The sequence below is a fragment of the Schistocerca cancellata genome, chromosome 7 (genome assembly GCF_023864275.1).
Source record: "Schistocerca cancellata isolate TAMUIC-IGC-003103 chromosome 7, iqSchCanc2.1, whole genome shotgun sequence".
In the NCBI taxonomy this organism is placed as follows: domain Eukaryota; kingdom Metazoa; phylum Arthropoda; class Insecta; order Orthoptera; family Acrididae; genus Schistocerca; species Schistocerca cancellata.
This window is the reverse complement of record NC_064632.1, coordinates 491,797,942-491,815,950: the sequence shown is the minus strand read 5'-3', so window position 1 is coordinate 491,815,950 and position 18,009 is coordinate 491,797,942. Positions and strand designations below refer to the sequence as shown.

The window sequence follows — 18,009 nt, the reverse complement described above, 5'->3', positions numbered from 1 at the left end:
GATTCAGCTCAAGTGTATATTATTATTAAATATCCACTAAACGCTGATTCTTCTAATTTCTCGTTATTTTGCAAATGAATTAACATTTTAAATATTTGACTTTAAAAACACAAGCGACAAAAAGTTTAGAAAAGATTCGAAATTATATTTATAATTTGCTGGATTTTGCTGAGTGGTCTTATTGTTAAACGCTAGACGAGCATATTTTGGTTAATTTGCGCTTCAAATAAAAGCGAGTTTTGGTGATGCATCTTTATGTCCATGACGTCATATCTCCTGAACAGTGTTTCATACAATGACAGATTTTTGCAGGTATATTCAGTCGCATTTGAGAATACTGTCTGCAAAACGTGTTGCGAATAGATTTAATAATTTAGAAGTAATAAATTAAAACTTCATGCATTCTGCTAAGTTTCTCTACATGAAAAACAAAAATGTAATAATCGATACACTTGGTTCCTTTCATTATTTTGTGGGGAGTGTGAAGTATAAAAACTCTCCTAAAGATTTGAAATTAAGATTGTAAAAGGATGTCGCTTATTGCTCTTATAGTAAAATACTGGATGAATGTACTCTCAGTGTTTGCACTCGGTGTATTACGCTGCCTAAAGACATAAACACAGCTACAACTGTTATACTTGCCTTACTCTGTTGAATCTTTAACATAAAATCATAGCTCTTAATGATGGGTTATGATAACATTTTCAATTCGTTGAGTATTTGTATTAAATACTGAGAAACGAGGTTTTGTTGCCTCTGGAAGCCGTTAGATAGCCAACCTGATACTGGGTGTCATGAACCATAATAAGCGTTCAGTGATGTATGTTTTTCACTCGTCGACAGAATCACCGACGTATGCTATCGACAGAAATAGAGTGGAATATTTCGCTCATACTTTACCGCGAAGATGTAAAAATGATGTTAGTATGAAGAGTGATAAGCTCGACGTTCCTTTGGGGAGCACGGCCGCATGACGACGAAAGCTGGCAGCTGTTTACAAGTGGCACTCGGTGTTTGGGTGAAGTAGAGGTGTTGTTAAGGAGACGATGAAACCAAGTGGCAGGTAGTCAGGAAATGGAAGCAATGCGAAGTGATCATTCCTTAAGACATACCAACTGCTGAAGTAAAACAAGTAAAGGAAGAAAAACTTTTGAATAAATTAGTGGTATAATTGTAAACAGGACTATAAGGACAATTGTTTTATTTTATTTTCATTTATTGATTTATTTATTTATTGCCTTACGAAGTCAAGGTAGATAAAAAGTCTCTCGTGTTGCAAATTTGCTGTTGCCAAGAACGGAAGTACAGATGAAAATAGCGCTAGTCACTTTACTTTCATTAAATTCTGCTTCAGATATGTGAAAAGTCTTAAGAATTGATGCATTTGAGTGTGTCATATCTTTTTTCCTGTGAATATAAGTATAATGTCATCTGTCCGACAGGGTGCTAAGTTAAAAGCACTGCTGGCGGCAATAGCTCTTCAGATCTGAGACTCGGACAAGGCGAGTAGCCGAAGTGTTGCAAGGAATCAATAGCTGGCAGCATGTGGTCATGAATGTTAGGGCAACAGCGTGTTTGCAAGTTAAATTACATGTTATTTGGTGCAGAAATCAAACGACTTGCTGTAAAATATCGTACGTAACGTAATAAAGGAGATGAATGTTGAATATGAAACATTATTATTAGTGTTAACTATAAAATGTAGGAGTTCAAAAATGGTTCAAATGGCTCTGAGCACTATGGGACTCAACTTCTGAGGTCATTAGTCCCCTATAACTTAGAACTAGTTAAACCGAACTAACCTAAGGACATCACAAACATCCATGCCCGAGGCAGGATTCGAACCTGCGACCGTAGCGGTCTTGCGGTTCCAGACTGCAGCGCATTTAACCGCGCGGCCACTTCGGCCGGCAAATGTAGGAGTGAAAGGTGGATTTTCCTATCTGTTGATATTGTATGTATGTATGCAGTGAAGAACAATTCGATTATGCGAAAGCGAAGTAGGGACATGAATAGCAGCAGAGATCGATTTTTCAATTTAATGCGGAATGGTAATATCTTAGTTTACAACGCCGTAGTCGCAGTTAGGATTAACTATTTTCTTAAATAATGTAAGATAGGTGGCATTTATTTGATGTAGACCAGAAGACATTCTAATGGCTGAAAACTCACAGTAATAAAGTAAGTTTCGAAGGAAATGATTAATTTTGGATTTTTAGTATACAGGATGTTACAAAAAGGTACGGCCAAACTTTCAGGAAACATTCTTCACACACAAATAAAGAAAAGATGTTATGTGGACATGTGTCTGGAAACGCTTAATTTCCATGTTTGAGCTCGTTTTAGTTTCGTCGGTATGTACTGTACTTCCTCGATTCACCGCCATGATTTCATACGGGATACTCTACCTGTGCTGCTAGAACATGTGCCTTTACAAGTACGACACAACGTGTGGTTCATGCACGATGGAGCTCCTGCACATTTCAGTCGAAGTGTTCGTACGCTTCTCAACAACAGATTCGGTGACCGATGGATTGGTAGAGGCGGACCAATTCCATGAGCTCCACGCTCTCCTGACCTCAACCCTCTTGAATTTCACTTATGGGGGCATTTGAAAGCTCTTGTCTGCGCAACCCCTGTACGAAATGTAGAGACTTCGTGCTCGTATTGTGGACGGCTGTGATACAATACGCCATTCTCCAGGGCTGCATCAGCGCATCAGGGATTCCATGCGACGGAGGGTGGATGCATGTATCCTCGCTAACGGAGGACACTTTGAACATTTCCTGTAACAAAGTGTTTGAAGTCACGCTGGTACGTTCTGTTGCTGTGTGTTTCCATTCCATGATTAATGTGATTTGAAGAGAAGTAATAAAATGAGCTCTAACATGGAAAGTAAGCGTTTCCGGACACATGTCCATATAACATATTTTCTTTCTTTGTGTGTGAGGAATGTTTCCTGAAAGTCTGGCCGTACCTTTTTGTAACACCCTGTATAATACAACTTGTGGTTATCTGGGCAATGGAAGAGAAGACTCGGTAGTTGCTTTTTTGTTATTGTTAAGTACACAGTACTATCAAAAGTAATAAATAATACAATTTTGCGTATTTGCAGTGAACTGAAAATGAATAAAACAGCCGCTATTATTTCATAGAGGCAATTTATGCAAAACTGACAACCTCAGTTACTGGAGACGCGTAAAAGATCGAACTTTTATTAAAAAAATGATCCTCGATTACAGTTTACAGAGACGCTTGTGAAGTACAAGTAGCAGCTATTAATCCATATATTTATTATTAATGGAACTTACCTCTTTTCGTTATTTCGAAAGCCAAATTTTAATTTCACGATCACTTCTCAAAGACTTGCGCATGTTAAACAGAAACAAATGAACTTATGCAGCTTGGCTGTGAACTGCAACAAAGGCTTGTTACATGTAGAGGAAGGCATGTTAATCACTGCGGTCTGTCAGAGAGTAATCCCTGTTGCGTGACATGGATTCAGTTTGATATCTAACCGAAAACTGAAAATGCAATTAACCTTTTTATCTTAATAATTCGTTATTTTCAGCTGTGGAACGTAATTACTGTTTTCTTTTCCTCTCAGCTTAACAGGATGATGGCGAACACTTTGAATTTACTTCAGGTACGATCTATCAGTCAGCGATTTAACATTATACGCTGTCGGTACGCTCAAGCGGGGTCTAGCAATTTTTTGGAGGAAACTAAAAGTAAAAACAATAAAGAAACAATGAGGGCTACAAGAGGCTGGGAAGAACAGTAGGTGCTACAAGACATAGCCTTAAGAAGAAGAGGATGATTATGGTGGTGATAAAATTGATGAAGATAGACCTACATTAATTTAAGGCGTTTCTTGGTTCAAATGGGTTTGAGCACTATGGGACTTAACTGCTGAGGTCATCAGTCCCCTAGAACTTAGAACTACTTAAAGCTAAGGACATCACACACATCCATGCCCGAGGTAGGATTCGAACCTGCGACCGTAGCGGTCGCGCGGTTCCAGACTGTAGCGCCTAGAACCGCTCGGCCACTCCGGTCAGCTAAGGCTTTTCTTACTTATTTTTATAATTATCAGTACTGTGTGACATATATCTCTCGACTTTCCGGTGACTGGGAAGAAACCATTTTGCTATCAGTCTGATATTAGAAATCTCCTCGATAGAAAATTATCGTTTTGTCATTCACGACAGGTCTTGTAAAACTGACTGTCAGTATTCTATATGCGCCCATTATGCTGATACTTCTCGAGAATATCAATATCCTTTTCGACACGGATTCGCTCTGTGAAGAAGGTGGAAGTACTCATGAAACTTCGAGTGTTAATTTCTACCTGACGGGGATAAGACATTGCCAGTCTTCTACAAAACTGTGTGAATAAAATTACGTAGTCTGAGTAGAAGCGAATGGTTACACGTGCACTGCGAACCCCCTGTACTATGGTCTGCACAGGCCCTGAGATTTATTCCTTAATACTAGTGGATCTCCATTGTTAACAGTCAGTGTGTCATAACAAACAGATAAAAGTTGCTAGGCGCGGGTCCTGTCTTGCTAATTCTGTTGTCCAAGCGTTATATTCTAAACTGTGATTTTAAGAGACGCAGGTGAGATTCCACTTATTATTAAAAAAAAGTGAAATCTCCCTTTCTGTAAGTTGTGTTCCAAGTCCATAAATGGACAGTGCGACAACGTCTTTGCCACTATTGATTCCTGGTATTTTTGCAATAATCTAGCGAGGTTCAGTCTATGATGTAAGAACAAACTTCGTATATTGCACTAGGAATTGATTGCAAACATCGACCTCCAAACTCATTCCGATGCAGTAGCTTTTCGTTTACCCATTTCAGAATATTCTTTTTAAACACTGCACAGCACAGCAGTGAATATTAGCGAATAGTAACCACTGCTTGCGAAAATTTACAACGTAGCTTCGAAAATTTTTGCTTTTTGGAGAATTTTAGAGCTTTAAACGATTCCTTATTCGACTTAGGTAGCATAGTTAACTTTATACCAAAACTTTATATCAAGCAAAAGCTATGTTTTACATGAAACGTTAGAAAAAAATTCAAGAAAGGAGAGACATCGTAAGCAAATGCAAAATAGATTTGAGCTCAACCAATAAAAGATTATACGATACTTTATACAAACTTACGAACACACAAGTCAGTCATTTTTAGACTGGGAGTAGCTTCAAATTGTCTCTCCCAAAACTGCTTTACAGCTGTTCCACATCCAAAGTGGTTTTCGACTAATTTTGTGAGGTCATAGGTAAACCATAGACCTCAAATTTCCGCAAACAGAATGACAATCAATTATTTTGTACGCCTTATGGTAATACCGTCCTGAGATAGTAACGCTGTCGGCATCACGTGACGTATGGTAGTGCCCTCTACCCGCTCTATAAATGGCAGAGTCTTAGTGACAGTAGCCGCTTTACCTGCAATTTTATACAGCGACTACTTCAACTCATCCCGGAGGTTTCAAATGAAGAAGGGGTCATTGACAGTTCTACGCCGCCTATATGCTTTCGGTTAGTTTGTCTACATTACATGCAGCAGATATTTCTTTTTCCTCTCCACTTCCCAAACTTATAAATAATAGTCTCTCATAAATTCAAGTATTGCTCCATCGTCACCCCCCCCCCCCCCCCAAGTAAAACAAAATTAAGCTTATAAACAACGACTGAACTGATGGTTTACCATCCAGTTTTCCTTATGGTGTAACGGAAATTCCGAACTAGAAAGTTGTCTCACTTGTTTCCCAGCTCGGGCTTCCCTTGCCCCAGCACGGCCTCTTGTGGTCTTTTCTACTCAAACAGTGAGAAAAATGGAAAATTGAAAAAATGTTCATTACTGCATCAGTCGTATCAGAGCGCTGGAACGTTAAAGTGAATTTATATTCAATTTTTATGTGCCTACTTTTTGGTCGCTAGGCGAAGCAACCTATGAGACAGAGTATCGTTAGGACGATGTATGTTCTGTGTTAAGAACATGACCAGATAACACAAAAACTGTTACCGAACTTTCAAAAACCAAACAGTGTATATGAAGATGCTATCGGTTCATGTCCAAAAGAACAGATACCATATATATATATATATAAGGTTTATTGGCCATTTGACCATCTTCTTCTGTGCGGATGCACAAACAGTGCCCGAACTCTTACTGGAATCGGCAAAAAGCCGCGAGTAATGAGTATAGAGGGGAGGGGCACTATGAATATAGTGCGGCACAATAAGTTGGGAATGTGGGTATCACGGGAGGTGAGCCTATCGCACTACCCTCTATGTCCTCGGTGGCTCAGATGGATGCCGGCATGGTAGGTCAGCGCGTTCGGTCAGAGGGTTAGCTACCTTCTGTATTAAAAAAACTGCGTGAGTAGGTCAACGAAGAAAATGAATGAGTGTCATTGGACATCCACCCCGAAGAAGTTCAAAGAACAGTATAGAAAAAAATGAGATCACCCAAAAAAAAAAATGGATAGAGCGTCCGTCATGTAAGCAGGAGATCCCGGGTACGAGTCCCGGTCTGGGCACACATTTTCAACTGTCCCCGTTGACTTATATCAATGCCTGTATGCAGCTAGGGGTATGCATTTCATTGTAAGCAAACAGTGTACCTGAGATCTGACTGATCGCCTTGTGACCGGAAATAAAATGGGTACCAATCACTCCTAAGATGAAAAAAAGATGATCATTAACGTCATGCTGATTCCTTATTTAAATTATTATTAGTTGTTTCCATCTTTAACGCACTGAAATTTTTCATCAAGTGAGTTTAAAACGGAACAAGAATAAAACGGGAAAATTAACAACCTTATGGCCTCGAAGGAACGACACATATTAAACGCAGAGTATACCGTGCAGGTATCCATTTCCTCAGCACATTTTTTCGGCAATGGACAAACATTTCCCCAGCGTTAGTAATGGCCATTGCCACATTAAAATTCTACCTCTACTACTACCGAATGCATTTACACATGCATTATGTCATACCGTCTTCAAATTGCCAATTTGGGGAAATTCAAAGCGCCAGGCACCAATACGTCTGCTGCTCTAGATCCAAAACGGAATCAGACCCGTTAATGTGCTATAATCGATCAGAATTGTCTTGATAGCCTTTTGCGTCTCAGGTAACAACGCGATTATTTTTATAGCTGCTTCAGTACTATTCCACAGTCATTTAAAATGTAAAATTGATTGCAATATTATCCATAGATCCCTCTGACCCTTTCAACCCGTCATCTGTGACGATGAATAAACTCCCCCTCTGCCAAATTGTTAATTAGCAAATTTATTATTGTACGTGGCTTTAAGACATAAGAGTCGTTCTCTGTGCACTGCAAAATGTAATATATAACAAAAAAGTAAATATTCGAAGGGAAATTGCCATAACGAAAGCCCAAGGGTCCTGAAAGAGTCGAATTCAGCTCAACATCCTTGTCCGCTACTAACGTGTGTGATAAATCATTTAACAAAATGTCATGAAAGACAGCGCAGAGTTTTCAGCAGGGGTTCTTATCGGAACCAGGCAGTGCCTCATTGACATTGTGGTCCAGCTAACCTAATTTTGTCCCGAGATGGGAAGAGAGAACGTGGTTCCTCAAATTCTGCGGAGCGCCGTAGATTGACTTGCTTAGTAATATGAGAAGATCGACACGCCGAGAAAAATACCTCCACACCACAGAGTAGATCAGGAATACTTTCTCTAAAACAGTTATGCTTGACTCCAACATGACGGTCTCAGTGGGCGTGTTACATTCTTCTTCTTTCAGCTTCATCGAGACGAGGTTTTACAACAATTCTGAAGATGTCAATCACAACTGATGGCTAATCACTATCACTGCTCTTGGGAAAGGAACCTATGACGGCCCACCTACTATAATGGCCACTTAGCAATACTTTGTGTTGAGATTTACAGCTCTAATTCCGGTCTGTTGCTCGTATTATTTACAGGCTGAGGCGGAAGTAGAGAGATGGAATCCAGACATTAGGGACATCATAATTAATGAAAGAGTGTCTGCCTTTTTACATGAACACATTTTTTGTTTAATCCTCAAATATGTTTCATCTCAGCTGTGATGTCTTCAGGGGTTTTATTGTTTTTCATGAGGGCAGTTCAATAAGTAATGCAACACATTTTTTTTCACGGCTAATTTTGGTTGAAAAAACCGGAAATTTCTTGTGGAATATTTTCAAACATTCCCGCTTCGTCTCGTATAGTTTCATTGACTTCCGACAGGTGGCAGTGCTGTACGGAGCTGTTAAAATGGCGTCTGTAACAGATGTGCGTTGAAAACAACGGGCAGTGATCGAGTTTATTTTGGCGGAAAACCAGGGCATCTCAGATATTCATAGGCGCTTGCAGAATGTCTACGGTGATCTGGCAGTGGACAAAAGCACGGTGAGTCGTTGGGCAAAGCGTGTGTCATCATCGCCGCAAGGTCAAGCAAGACTGTCTGATCTCCCGCGTGCGGGCCGGCCGTGCACAGCTGTGACTCCTGCAATGGCGGAGCGTGCGAACACACTCGTTCGAGATGATCGACGGATCACCATCAAACAACTCAGTGCTCAACTTGACATCTCTGTTGGTAGTGCTGTCACAATTGTTCACCAGTTGGGATATTCAAAGGTTTGTTCCCGCTGGGTCCCTCGTTGTCTAACCGAACACCATAAAGAGCAAAGGAGAACCATCTGTGCGGAATTGCTTGCTCGTCATGTGGCTGAGGGTGACAATTTCTTGTCAAAGATTGTTACAGGCGATGAAACATGGGTTCATCACTTCGAACCTGAAACAAAACGGCAATCAATGGAGTGGCGCCACACCCACTCCCCTACCAAGAAAAAATTTAAAGCCATACCCTCAGCCGGTAAAGTCATGGTTACAGTCTTCTGGGACGCTGAAGGGGTTATTCTGTTCGATGTCCTTCCCCATGGTCAAACGATCAACTCTGAAGTGTATTGTGCTACTCTTCAGAAATTGAAGAAACGACTTCAGCGTGTTCGTAGGCACAAAAATCTGAACGAACTTCTCCTTCCTCATGACAACGCAAGACCTCACACAAGTCTTCGCACCCGAGAGGAGCTCACAAAACTTCAGTGGACTGTTCTTCCTCATGCACCCTACAGCCCCGATCTCGCACCGTCGGATTTCCATATGTTTGGCCCAATGAAGGACGCAACCCGTGGGAGGCACTACGCGGATGATGAAGAAGTTATTGATGCAGTACGACGTTGGCTCCGACATCGACCAGTGGAATGGTACCGTGCAGGCATACAGGCCCTCATTTAAAGGTGGCGTAAGGCCGTAGCATTGAATGGAGATTACGTTGAAAAATAGTGTTGTGTAGCTAAAAGATTGCGGAATAACCTGGTGTATTTCAATGCTGAATAAAACAACCCCTGTTTCAGAAAAAAAATGTGTTGCTTTACTTATTGAACTGCCCTCGTACGTACCACTTTTATGTAGGTTTAGAAATAAATTAACCTCAAATTATGTTGTTGTTTATATTATATAGCATGTTGCCATTTTATACATTATATGTGCCCTATGCCTTGCAGAAGGAAAGTAAAATTTCAGTACGTACCTAATTTAAGCAACAACAACACATAATTTCCACAAAATGGGTCTAAATTAATCAAAACAAAAGAAATTTGTATTGTCGAAGAAGTCGGACCGTCCCTAATTCACGTTCTTCGGCAAGCACCGGGAGCACAGCCTACAATTGCATTATGATATTCAAGGATATCTTCAACTATGAGTAACTATCTGAGCACCAGTACAAAATTTAAATTTTAGTCATTTGATGCACGCACAGTGATAAATAATAGTGAATTTTTTGTCATGAATTTGTTACTGACTGTTGTACAAAGTGTTCCGTCTTTTTTCAGTGATTCGCGATGTATCGTGTTCTATTACGTGTACGACACAAAATACGTAAATATGGTGAGAGGAATGAACCTACATTAGCCTGTTTAACACTGAGCTGTACTAGCCGTACTAGCCGAAATTGCTGTTGCACATTACTAAACAGACTGACAGCCGACGCGGAAAATATCATTTCCTTAATTTTAAGTCTCACTTTGGAAAATAGATTAACATTAAACCATTTGCTTCGTCACGTTCAGCTCATGCGTTACTTTTATTATAAACTACGACGATCCGACCACTGAGACATCGCAGATCGATGAAACATTCTCGCAGCGAACGAAATATTTTTCGAGTTTCTATGGTGCCTCGAGCAGGGAACGCAGTGCTTGACACAATAGAAAACAGCGGACTTCAGTCCACGTCCAATCATTCCGACTTCTGTTGTTTACGAAAATAAAAAAAAATGGTTCAAATGGCTTTAAGCACTATGGGACTTAACATCTGAAGTCATCAGTCCCCTAGACTTAAAACTACTTAAACCTAACTAACCTAAGGACATCACACACATGCATGCCCGAGGCAGGATTCGAACCTGCGACCGTATCAGCAACGCGGTTCCGGACTGAAGCGCCTAGAACAGCTCGGCACGAAAATCGGCACGAATGTCGTGGTTGTTCACTTGCCTCTGGGACTCAAATGAGAATTCCTGGAGGGAAGGCGACGTTCTTTTCGAGAAACAATGCTCAGAAAATTTCTACTGCTGCCAACATTCGTTTCGCGTAAGGACCAAGAAGATAACATACGAGAAGTTTGGGCTCGTACAGTGAAACACAGGCAGCCTCTTTCCCTTGGTCTATTTGCGTGTGATATGGGAGAGGAAATGACTAGCAGTAGTAAGGGTACATTACGCCACGCACCGTAGTTGGCCTGCATAGTACGTATGTAGATGTGGATGTAGATGAAGGCATACACGTGCAACCTTCGAAATCATTATATATGCTAAGTGTCATTGCAAAAGTTATAATTTTCGGATACCTAGGAGAAAAGTAACAGTTGTGACACAGCAAGAAAAATACCCAATCAGAGCCAAAATAATTGAAAATCAACCAATAGAACAAGTTTCACGTTTCACTCATTTAGGTCATGATTTATCATTCAGCGATGATGCGAAAATAAGCTTTGTCGAATTCAGTATATATGTAGCAAAATTCGGCGAACATTGAAGAGAAGGTGAGACAAGAGACTCAAATATAAGGCCATAAGGCCATGTATGAAAGTGACATATGCGTGAATAAAACAAAATAGAAACAAAATACAGTCGTCTAAAATGCGGTTCGTCCAGTCATTCAAAGTATAGTCCGTACAATACAAAAAATCCAATGAAGAAACAAGACAGAAATTAAATATATTTTAATGGAAAGAAATAATTTCCCAAAAAAGAGAAGTATGGACAACTACATTTTGCGAATGGCGGACAATAAAATTCCTAAATTTGCCCTCAAAATATCACCCTACCAGCAAAAGAAAGGCTTGGCCGACGCACGAAAAGATGGCAATAAAACGGAAGTCATAAAAGGGTGAAAGCCCAATCCTGGAAGAAGAAGTAAATAAGTAAGTACGAAGTCACAGCCAGTTCTTTCTCGAAACCCTTGTCCAGATCAATGTCCGGAATTCTGAGGCCTAATCTTCATTCCTAATTAATTTCGGTTAGCTTCACTATCTTCGACAGCACTCAGCATCCTTAACGTGCAGTGGACAGAAACGTAAATATGAAATAGAAACAAAATACAGTCGTCTAAAATGCGGTTCGTCCAGTCATTCAAAGTATAGTCCGTACAATACAAAAAATCCAATGAAGAAACAAGACAGAAATTAAATATATTTTAATGGAAAGAAATAATTTCCCAAAAAAGAGAAGTATGGACAACTACATTTTGCGAATGGCGGACAATAAAATTCCTAAATTTGCCCTCAAAATATCACCCTACCAGCAAAAGAAAGGCTTGGCCGACGCACGAAAAGATGGCAATAAAAGATGGCATCAAATCGATCCTTCTAGTGACGTGTACCACTGTCAGACTATGCCCCGGTTTCTTTCCTGTCTCTAAAAATTGTACCTTAGTCTTAAAGGATGCATTACCCGCAAAACTCATTCGCTTCCCATTGTCAATCTGGGACCACACTGTGTTCCAAGCTTCTACACCTCATACAGAAGACGAGAGAGAAACTCGGAATACCAAAGACATTTCTTTCTGCTCACCATCCGCGAACGGAGTGGGAAGGATGAAAAACAATTGTACAGCTTGTACCCTTCGCAACACATCGCACTAGGGACTTTGGAGTACAGATGGATATATAGTGCTATGGTTCATCAAGTACTCTTCAATGCCTTAGCAGATGTTTTAAAAATCTATAGTTTCTTCCGGTAATGGCTTTCCTCGGGCCATTTCTCCCTTGTTCATTCTTGAATCTCTATACATTTACACTCTATATGCTAGGAGAAAAGAGATCCTACTCCAGCATCTATATTACAAAACGAGCACGCCTGACTTTAACCTTAGATCTTTCTCGGGCACTGGGAATAAGTTTAATAAAATTCTCTGTCTCAAAGATGGATTCTTTCGGTCGTTTCTGTATGATTGCACTGAGACACTTTTGTTAAAACTACTGGGCTGAGAAGTCATTCTCGAGGGATAAAACTGCTTACCTACGTTTCGCTTGAACCAACTTAACTGAAGTCTGTCATTCAGAGTTTGAACGAGAAGATACATATAATGTTGGGAAAATGCTGTTGAATATGAGAGTAGGTTATACGGTTGTGACGATACTAAATATGTAACTAGACCTGAGGACTGATATAATAATCATCCACCACGATATTACATAAAAGCTCTTCAACAAGGTTACTTTAAATTCCACTGTGTCAACTGGAGATGTAAAGCCACTGCTCTCCTCCGATCTTTGACCTCTCTTACCCAGCCTGAAACTTAACGTGGACACCGAACCAAGTACATCTAAGCATTTTTTCACATCAACAATGTCAGAGTCGAAAGTAGTGATAAGCGACAGATAAAAATCGTATAACCGACCTCGGACCTGTACCTGGTATACATACATACATACGAATGTGCATACAGGCGAATCGGTGGTTTCACAACGAATGGGGTTGCCGTTAACACTTGAAAACGCACTATTAAAATGTTCAATGGTCTCTCTCCTGCACAAAACATCGCGGTCGAGTAGTCTGTGGAAACAGAATGCTTTGGTCTTACAGCGTCTCTTACTTTCAGAACTCAGATATCCCTGAACTCAAGAATTATGTTACAAAATGTTTCATATGGCTCTAATCACTGTGGGACTTAACATCTGAGGCCATTAGTTCCCTAGTCGTAGAACTACTGAAACCTAACCAACCTAAGGACATCACACACAGCCATGCCCGAGGCGGGATTCGAACCTGCGACCATAGAAGCAGCGCGGTTCCGGAGTGAAGCGCCTGGAACCGCTCCGCCACAGCGACCGGCAATTATATTACGTTATCAATCTTATGCTACTGAAAACCACGAAGGAAGAATTGGAGAAAATCGAGAGCATAAGGACTCCCCGCGCACCATACGCAAATGGAACACGAAGAACGAAAAAAAGAGGATATCATTTACATTCAGCCACTGGACACACTGTGAATTGCAGAGTACAGATGAGTAGGTAATACATGCATGTAAATTAACTATTGGATGATGCTTTAGTAAATGACTCGTCAATCTACACTTCCTTCCAGTAATGGTTTTCCACAACCTTACTTCCTTCTTCGTTCTTTCTCGAATCTTTTCAGCATAAAACTAGGAAGAATATCAGTTCCTGTCACAATAATGCAATTTAGCTACCTTCAGTCTTGGGTCGCTCTCACGTACTGCGAATAAATTTAGGAAGAATTTTCTACCTCTAGGTGAAGATGCTCGTGTTAACGAACTCTACCACCGTTTCCTGTTTCAATATAATTAATTAATTACATTAACTTAATCAGTCATATTTAATGGTGAAGGAGAAACAAATTTCATTCTTTTCCCAAAAATAACTGAAATAAATCTGTTATCTTTCGATCGAAAATATTAATTCATATAACCAGCACGATCTATTGCATTGTACTTTTCACAAAGCGTTTCGAAGCATTATACTTCTGCTATCATGAGGGTTTATGTCAGTTAATTAGACACGTATGCATTGTGTGTACGAATTTTGGATAACCTGGGGCACTATCTGAAGAGGGGGAATAAAGAAATCTACTTTAGTTCAAGGCTCAAACTTCTGTGAAGGTTTCTATTACATAGGTTAACAGTATTTTATGTTATTGTTCCCATACTCAATCAAAACGTCCACATAACTCTGAGCTTCGTAATACAATATTTATAATTTGATCTGCTGCCAAACAGTGCCGAAAATACCCAAACGATAAACATGAAACACAAATGTGACTTATTAATTAACATACTTCCATCTGAAGATGGAAACATAATTCTCTGAAAGAGGTAGTGGAAAATATAATATATGTGGTTAGTTACACTAGCTAATAAATTTCAACTGATTTTGATAACGGTAACACTCAATTTGCATTTAACGGACTTTTCGGAGCTCCGTACTTCAGTTGGTTGAAACGGAACCATTATAGGATGACTCTGTTGTCCGTCCGTCCGTTTTTCTGTCTGTCCGCCTGTCTGCCTTACTCTTAGAAACCCTTTTTCTTAGGAACTGGTAGACGCATCAAGTCTAAATTTATGTCACATGTCCATTAGCGATGTAACGAATAAACTCCTAAATCAATGCAATCAAAAGATACGACCATTCAGATATTTTTTATGCTAGCAAACTCATTCATCAAAACCGGTAGTATTCTTCCCATTTTCCTAGAATCATGAAATTTAGCAAGGAACAATATTTCATAGTAGGCCTACAAGTAAAGCAAATTATCCGAAATGCGTTAATTTCTAATTACATCACACGAAAAAATGTTTGTTTCGTTATTTATTATCCCGAATGTCTGCCTCTCTCCGTCCGTCTGTTAAGATGTCTATTTCTCAAGAAGAGGTGGACTTATCAAGTTGAAATTTATATCGCAGGCTCCTGTGTCTGGTACGTTTGTGGTGTAAAAATTTGAAGCTTCTACGTCAATGAAACCAAAAGGTACGGCCATTTGTGTCACGTATTTTGATACTCGCAATCTCACCCATTACACCCTACAGGTTACTTTCCGTTGACCGATATCTTGCCAACATCACTGTCGACAACGGGGAAAAACTGTCGCGTTTCTCGACTTCCGGAATGGATGAAGTATTTCTATATATAATTAAGTCTTAATTTTAATTTTCATAATGAACAGCCTCAGTTGCACCGTTTACCTAGAATTTACCTAGGTTTCAGTCGGGATAACCCAACCTTCTTCAGAATAACAGTATCTATCGTTTGTCCATAGTTGACATCGTCAAGCTAAATCGATAGATACTGTTATTCTGAAGAAGGTTGCACCGTTTACCTAGAATTTACCTAGGTTTCAGTTAGGATAACCAAACCTTCTTCAGAATAACGGTATCTGTCGTTTGTCCATAGTGGACATCGTCAAGCTAAAACGATAGATACTGTTATTCTGAAGAAGGTTGGATTATCCCGACTGAAACCTAGGTAAATTCTATTAAACGGTGCAACTGAGGCTGTTCATTATTAAAATTAAAATTAATATTTATACAGTTGCTGACAGGGCCGCGAAATGTTGAAGATATTGTGAAAAGAATGACATTTCTGTCGATAGGAGACCACAGCGATGGTTCTTGGAATAATTTGCTTTTTCACCACAATCACATTTATTTTTAGAAAAATTACTGTATTCTGCGATACCGGCCAACTTTGGATAATAAAATACAGGCCGTGGTTCAGTCCCACCACTGTGGAGTTCTCTTCTGGCGTAGAATTTCATTAAATTTTACGTTTGTAATATCTCTTTATATTCGATGAACTATTCTGATACAATTCTACCCTTGAATGACGTTTACTAATTTTCTATCTTCATACTCGGAGAATCCATGCGCAAAGTAGTTTCATACAATAGCTATGCCATGAGCGCATAATTGTTCTTTGTAGTACTCTCTCTGGTGATTGTTAGAAAAAAAACTTCCGAGATTGTCTTCGTGCCGATTAGCCTGAGCATTGTTTGAAGAATTGTAATCTGAATATTGAGATTTATGACAAAAGATAACTGATACGAAATTGTACAATTAAAAGGGAAATATATATATATATATATATATATATATATATATATATATATTGCTCCTTCACACAAAAGGTGTGTAACAATTTACATTATTTGACATTTGAGAATTAATGATATTCATCGATATATTTCGTAGTTGTTAATCAGAAGGGAACTTCCGAAAGACTGGATACGAACCTGCATTTAATAATCCAAGAGCTCCATTACTTCTTCGGAAGGTTAAACTTCATCAAAGCCAAATATCTGCATGATCTGAGGCTTCCCTACTGATTGTACAACGCTCCCAAAATTACGAGGCATTTTATTTGTACAGATTAGCAGACTGCCGCAAAGCACGAGCCTGCAGAGAAGAAGAATCATCGCCTGATTTCATTCTAACAAGTAAAATTTCTGAATCATTTTGAGTGACTGAGTTATGACTGTGTTTCCTATTATGAATGACTGATTGCTCGAACGAATTGAGAATAACTACATCATTACATAGATAGGAGGAAAAATTACACGTTATAGCGATATTAAGTAGAGCAGGGAATTTCAGAGAATTGATTTAGTACATCAATTTGCTGTCGGTAAAGTATTGTTGGATCTCAGAGTAGCTGGACTGAGGCAAACCATCGATCTCGATAGCGCACATACAGTACATGCGAATGCACACACTGTCGCGACGTCGGTTTCGCGTCGGGCAGGCTTCTCCACGGCACTCGTACACTCACCTACTATCCGGCCACGGAGGACCGCCAGAACGACAACCAGCGCAGCCGCCAGAAGGACCGGTCTCGGCCGAGGTCCCATGCCTGCTAGGAGATTGTCACTCGCAGGGTGCTCGCCGAAAGACTAGAGTGTCAGGCGAGATCGCGAGCCGGCGCTGCTGCGACAGACCGCCCACGCATCGTCGTCCCGCGGAGCGCGGCGCGGCTGCCACTGGCCGGCGGCTGTGTCCGCGTCGGCGGCGGCGGCGGCGGCGGCGGGGGCGGTGGGGGCGGCGTCGGTGTGGGGTGGACCGGTGTGCGCGCCCGCGCGGTCCGCAACTGCCGCCTCCGCTGCTCGGCGTCCGGGCCGCGGCGCGCGCCACTGTGCGCCCACTGCTGCCAACTGCTCCGTGCTCGAACGACACATGCACCGCACAACGCGCTTCATCGTTCGTCACCCATATTCCTAGCACGACGATCTGTGCGCCCACTGCCGACAACCTTCCCGGGCTCGAGGAACTCCACGAGAACTGCACAACCATGCGCTGTGCCATTCGATATCCCTTTCCACAGCACAATTGGTGTACGTAGTAAAGAATGCGTTCACGCCACTGCCACGAAGACTGTCACGTCCGACCCAATATTCGGGACGGTAGGTTTATTGTGCCACGGCCTTGCTGCACTGGACACACCGGTTCCCGTCAGATCACCGAAGTTAAGCGCTGTCTGGCGTGGCCGGCACTTGGATGGGTGACCATCCATTTTTCGGGGTGCACTCAGCCTCGTGATGTCAACTGAGGAGCTACTCGACCGAATAGTAGCGGCTCCGGTCAAAGAAAACCATCATAACGACCGGGAGACCGCTGTGCTGACCATACGCCCCTCCTATCCGCATCCTCATCTGAGGATGACATGGCGGTCGGATGGTCTCGATGGGCCACTTTTCGCCTTAAGAAGGAGTGCTTTTTAGGTTTATTGTGAGACACAAAACGACCTGCTGCATTTTTCGCACTTTAAAGCATGTCGTTAACTTCTGTGACTTGAAGGGGGGTGGGACGTCAAATAGGCCGACTTGGAGCAGGAGAGGCACCACAGGACATTTTAATTTCTACTGTCTATACTTTTGAAAATAAATTCATAAAACTTTGTCAGCATGACCAGGAAGGATTCT

The 18,009-nt window shown here is 40.9% G+C and overlaps 1 protein-coding gene across 1 annotated transcript in view; it reads right to left on the bottom strand.

The window, feature by feature from the left end:
• The window catches only part of LOC126092448 (uncharacterized), a 642,436-nt gene extending 625,358 nt beyond the window's left edge, over positions 1–17,078 (bottom strand). The window contains exon 1 of the mRNA XM_049908050.1: positions 16,863–17,078. Coding sequence (XP_049764007.1) covers positions 16,863–16,941 — 79 coding nt within the window. The 5' untranslated portion in view covers positions 16,942–17,078. The remainder of the gene's footprint in view (positions 1–16,862) is intronic.
• Positions 17,079–18,009: the final 931 nt, after the last annotated feature.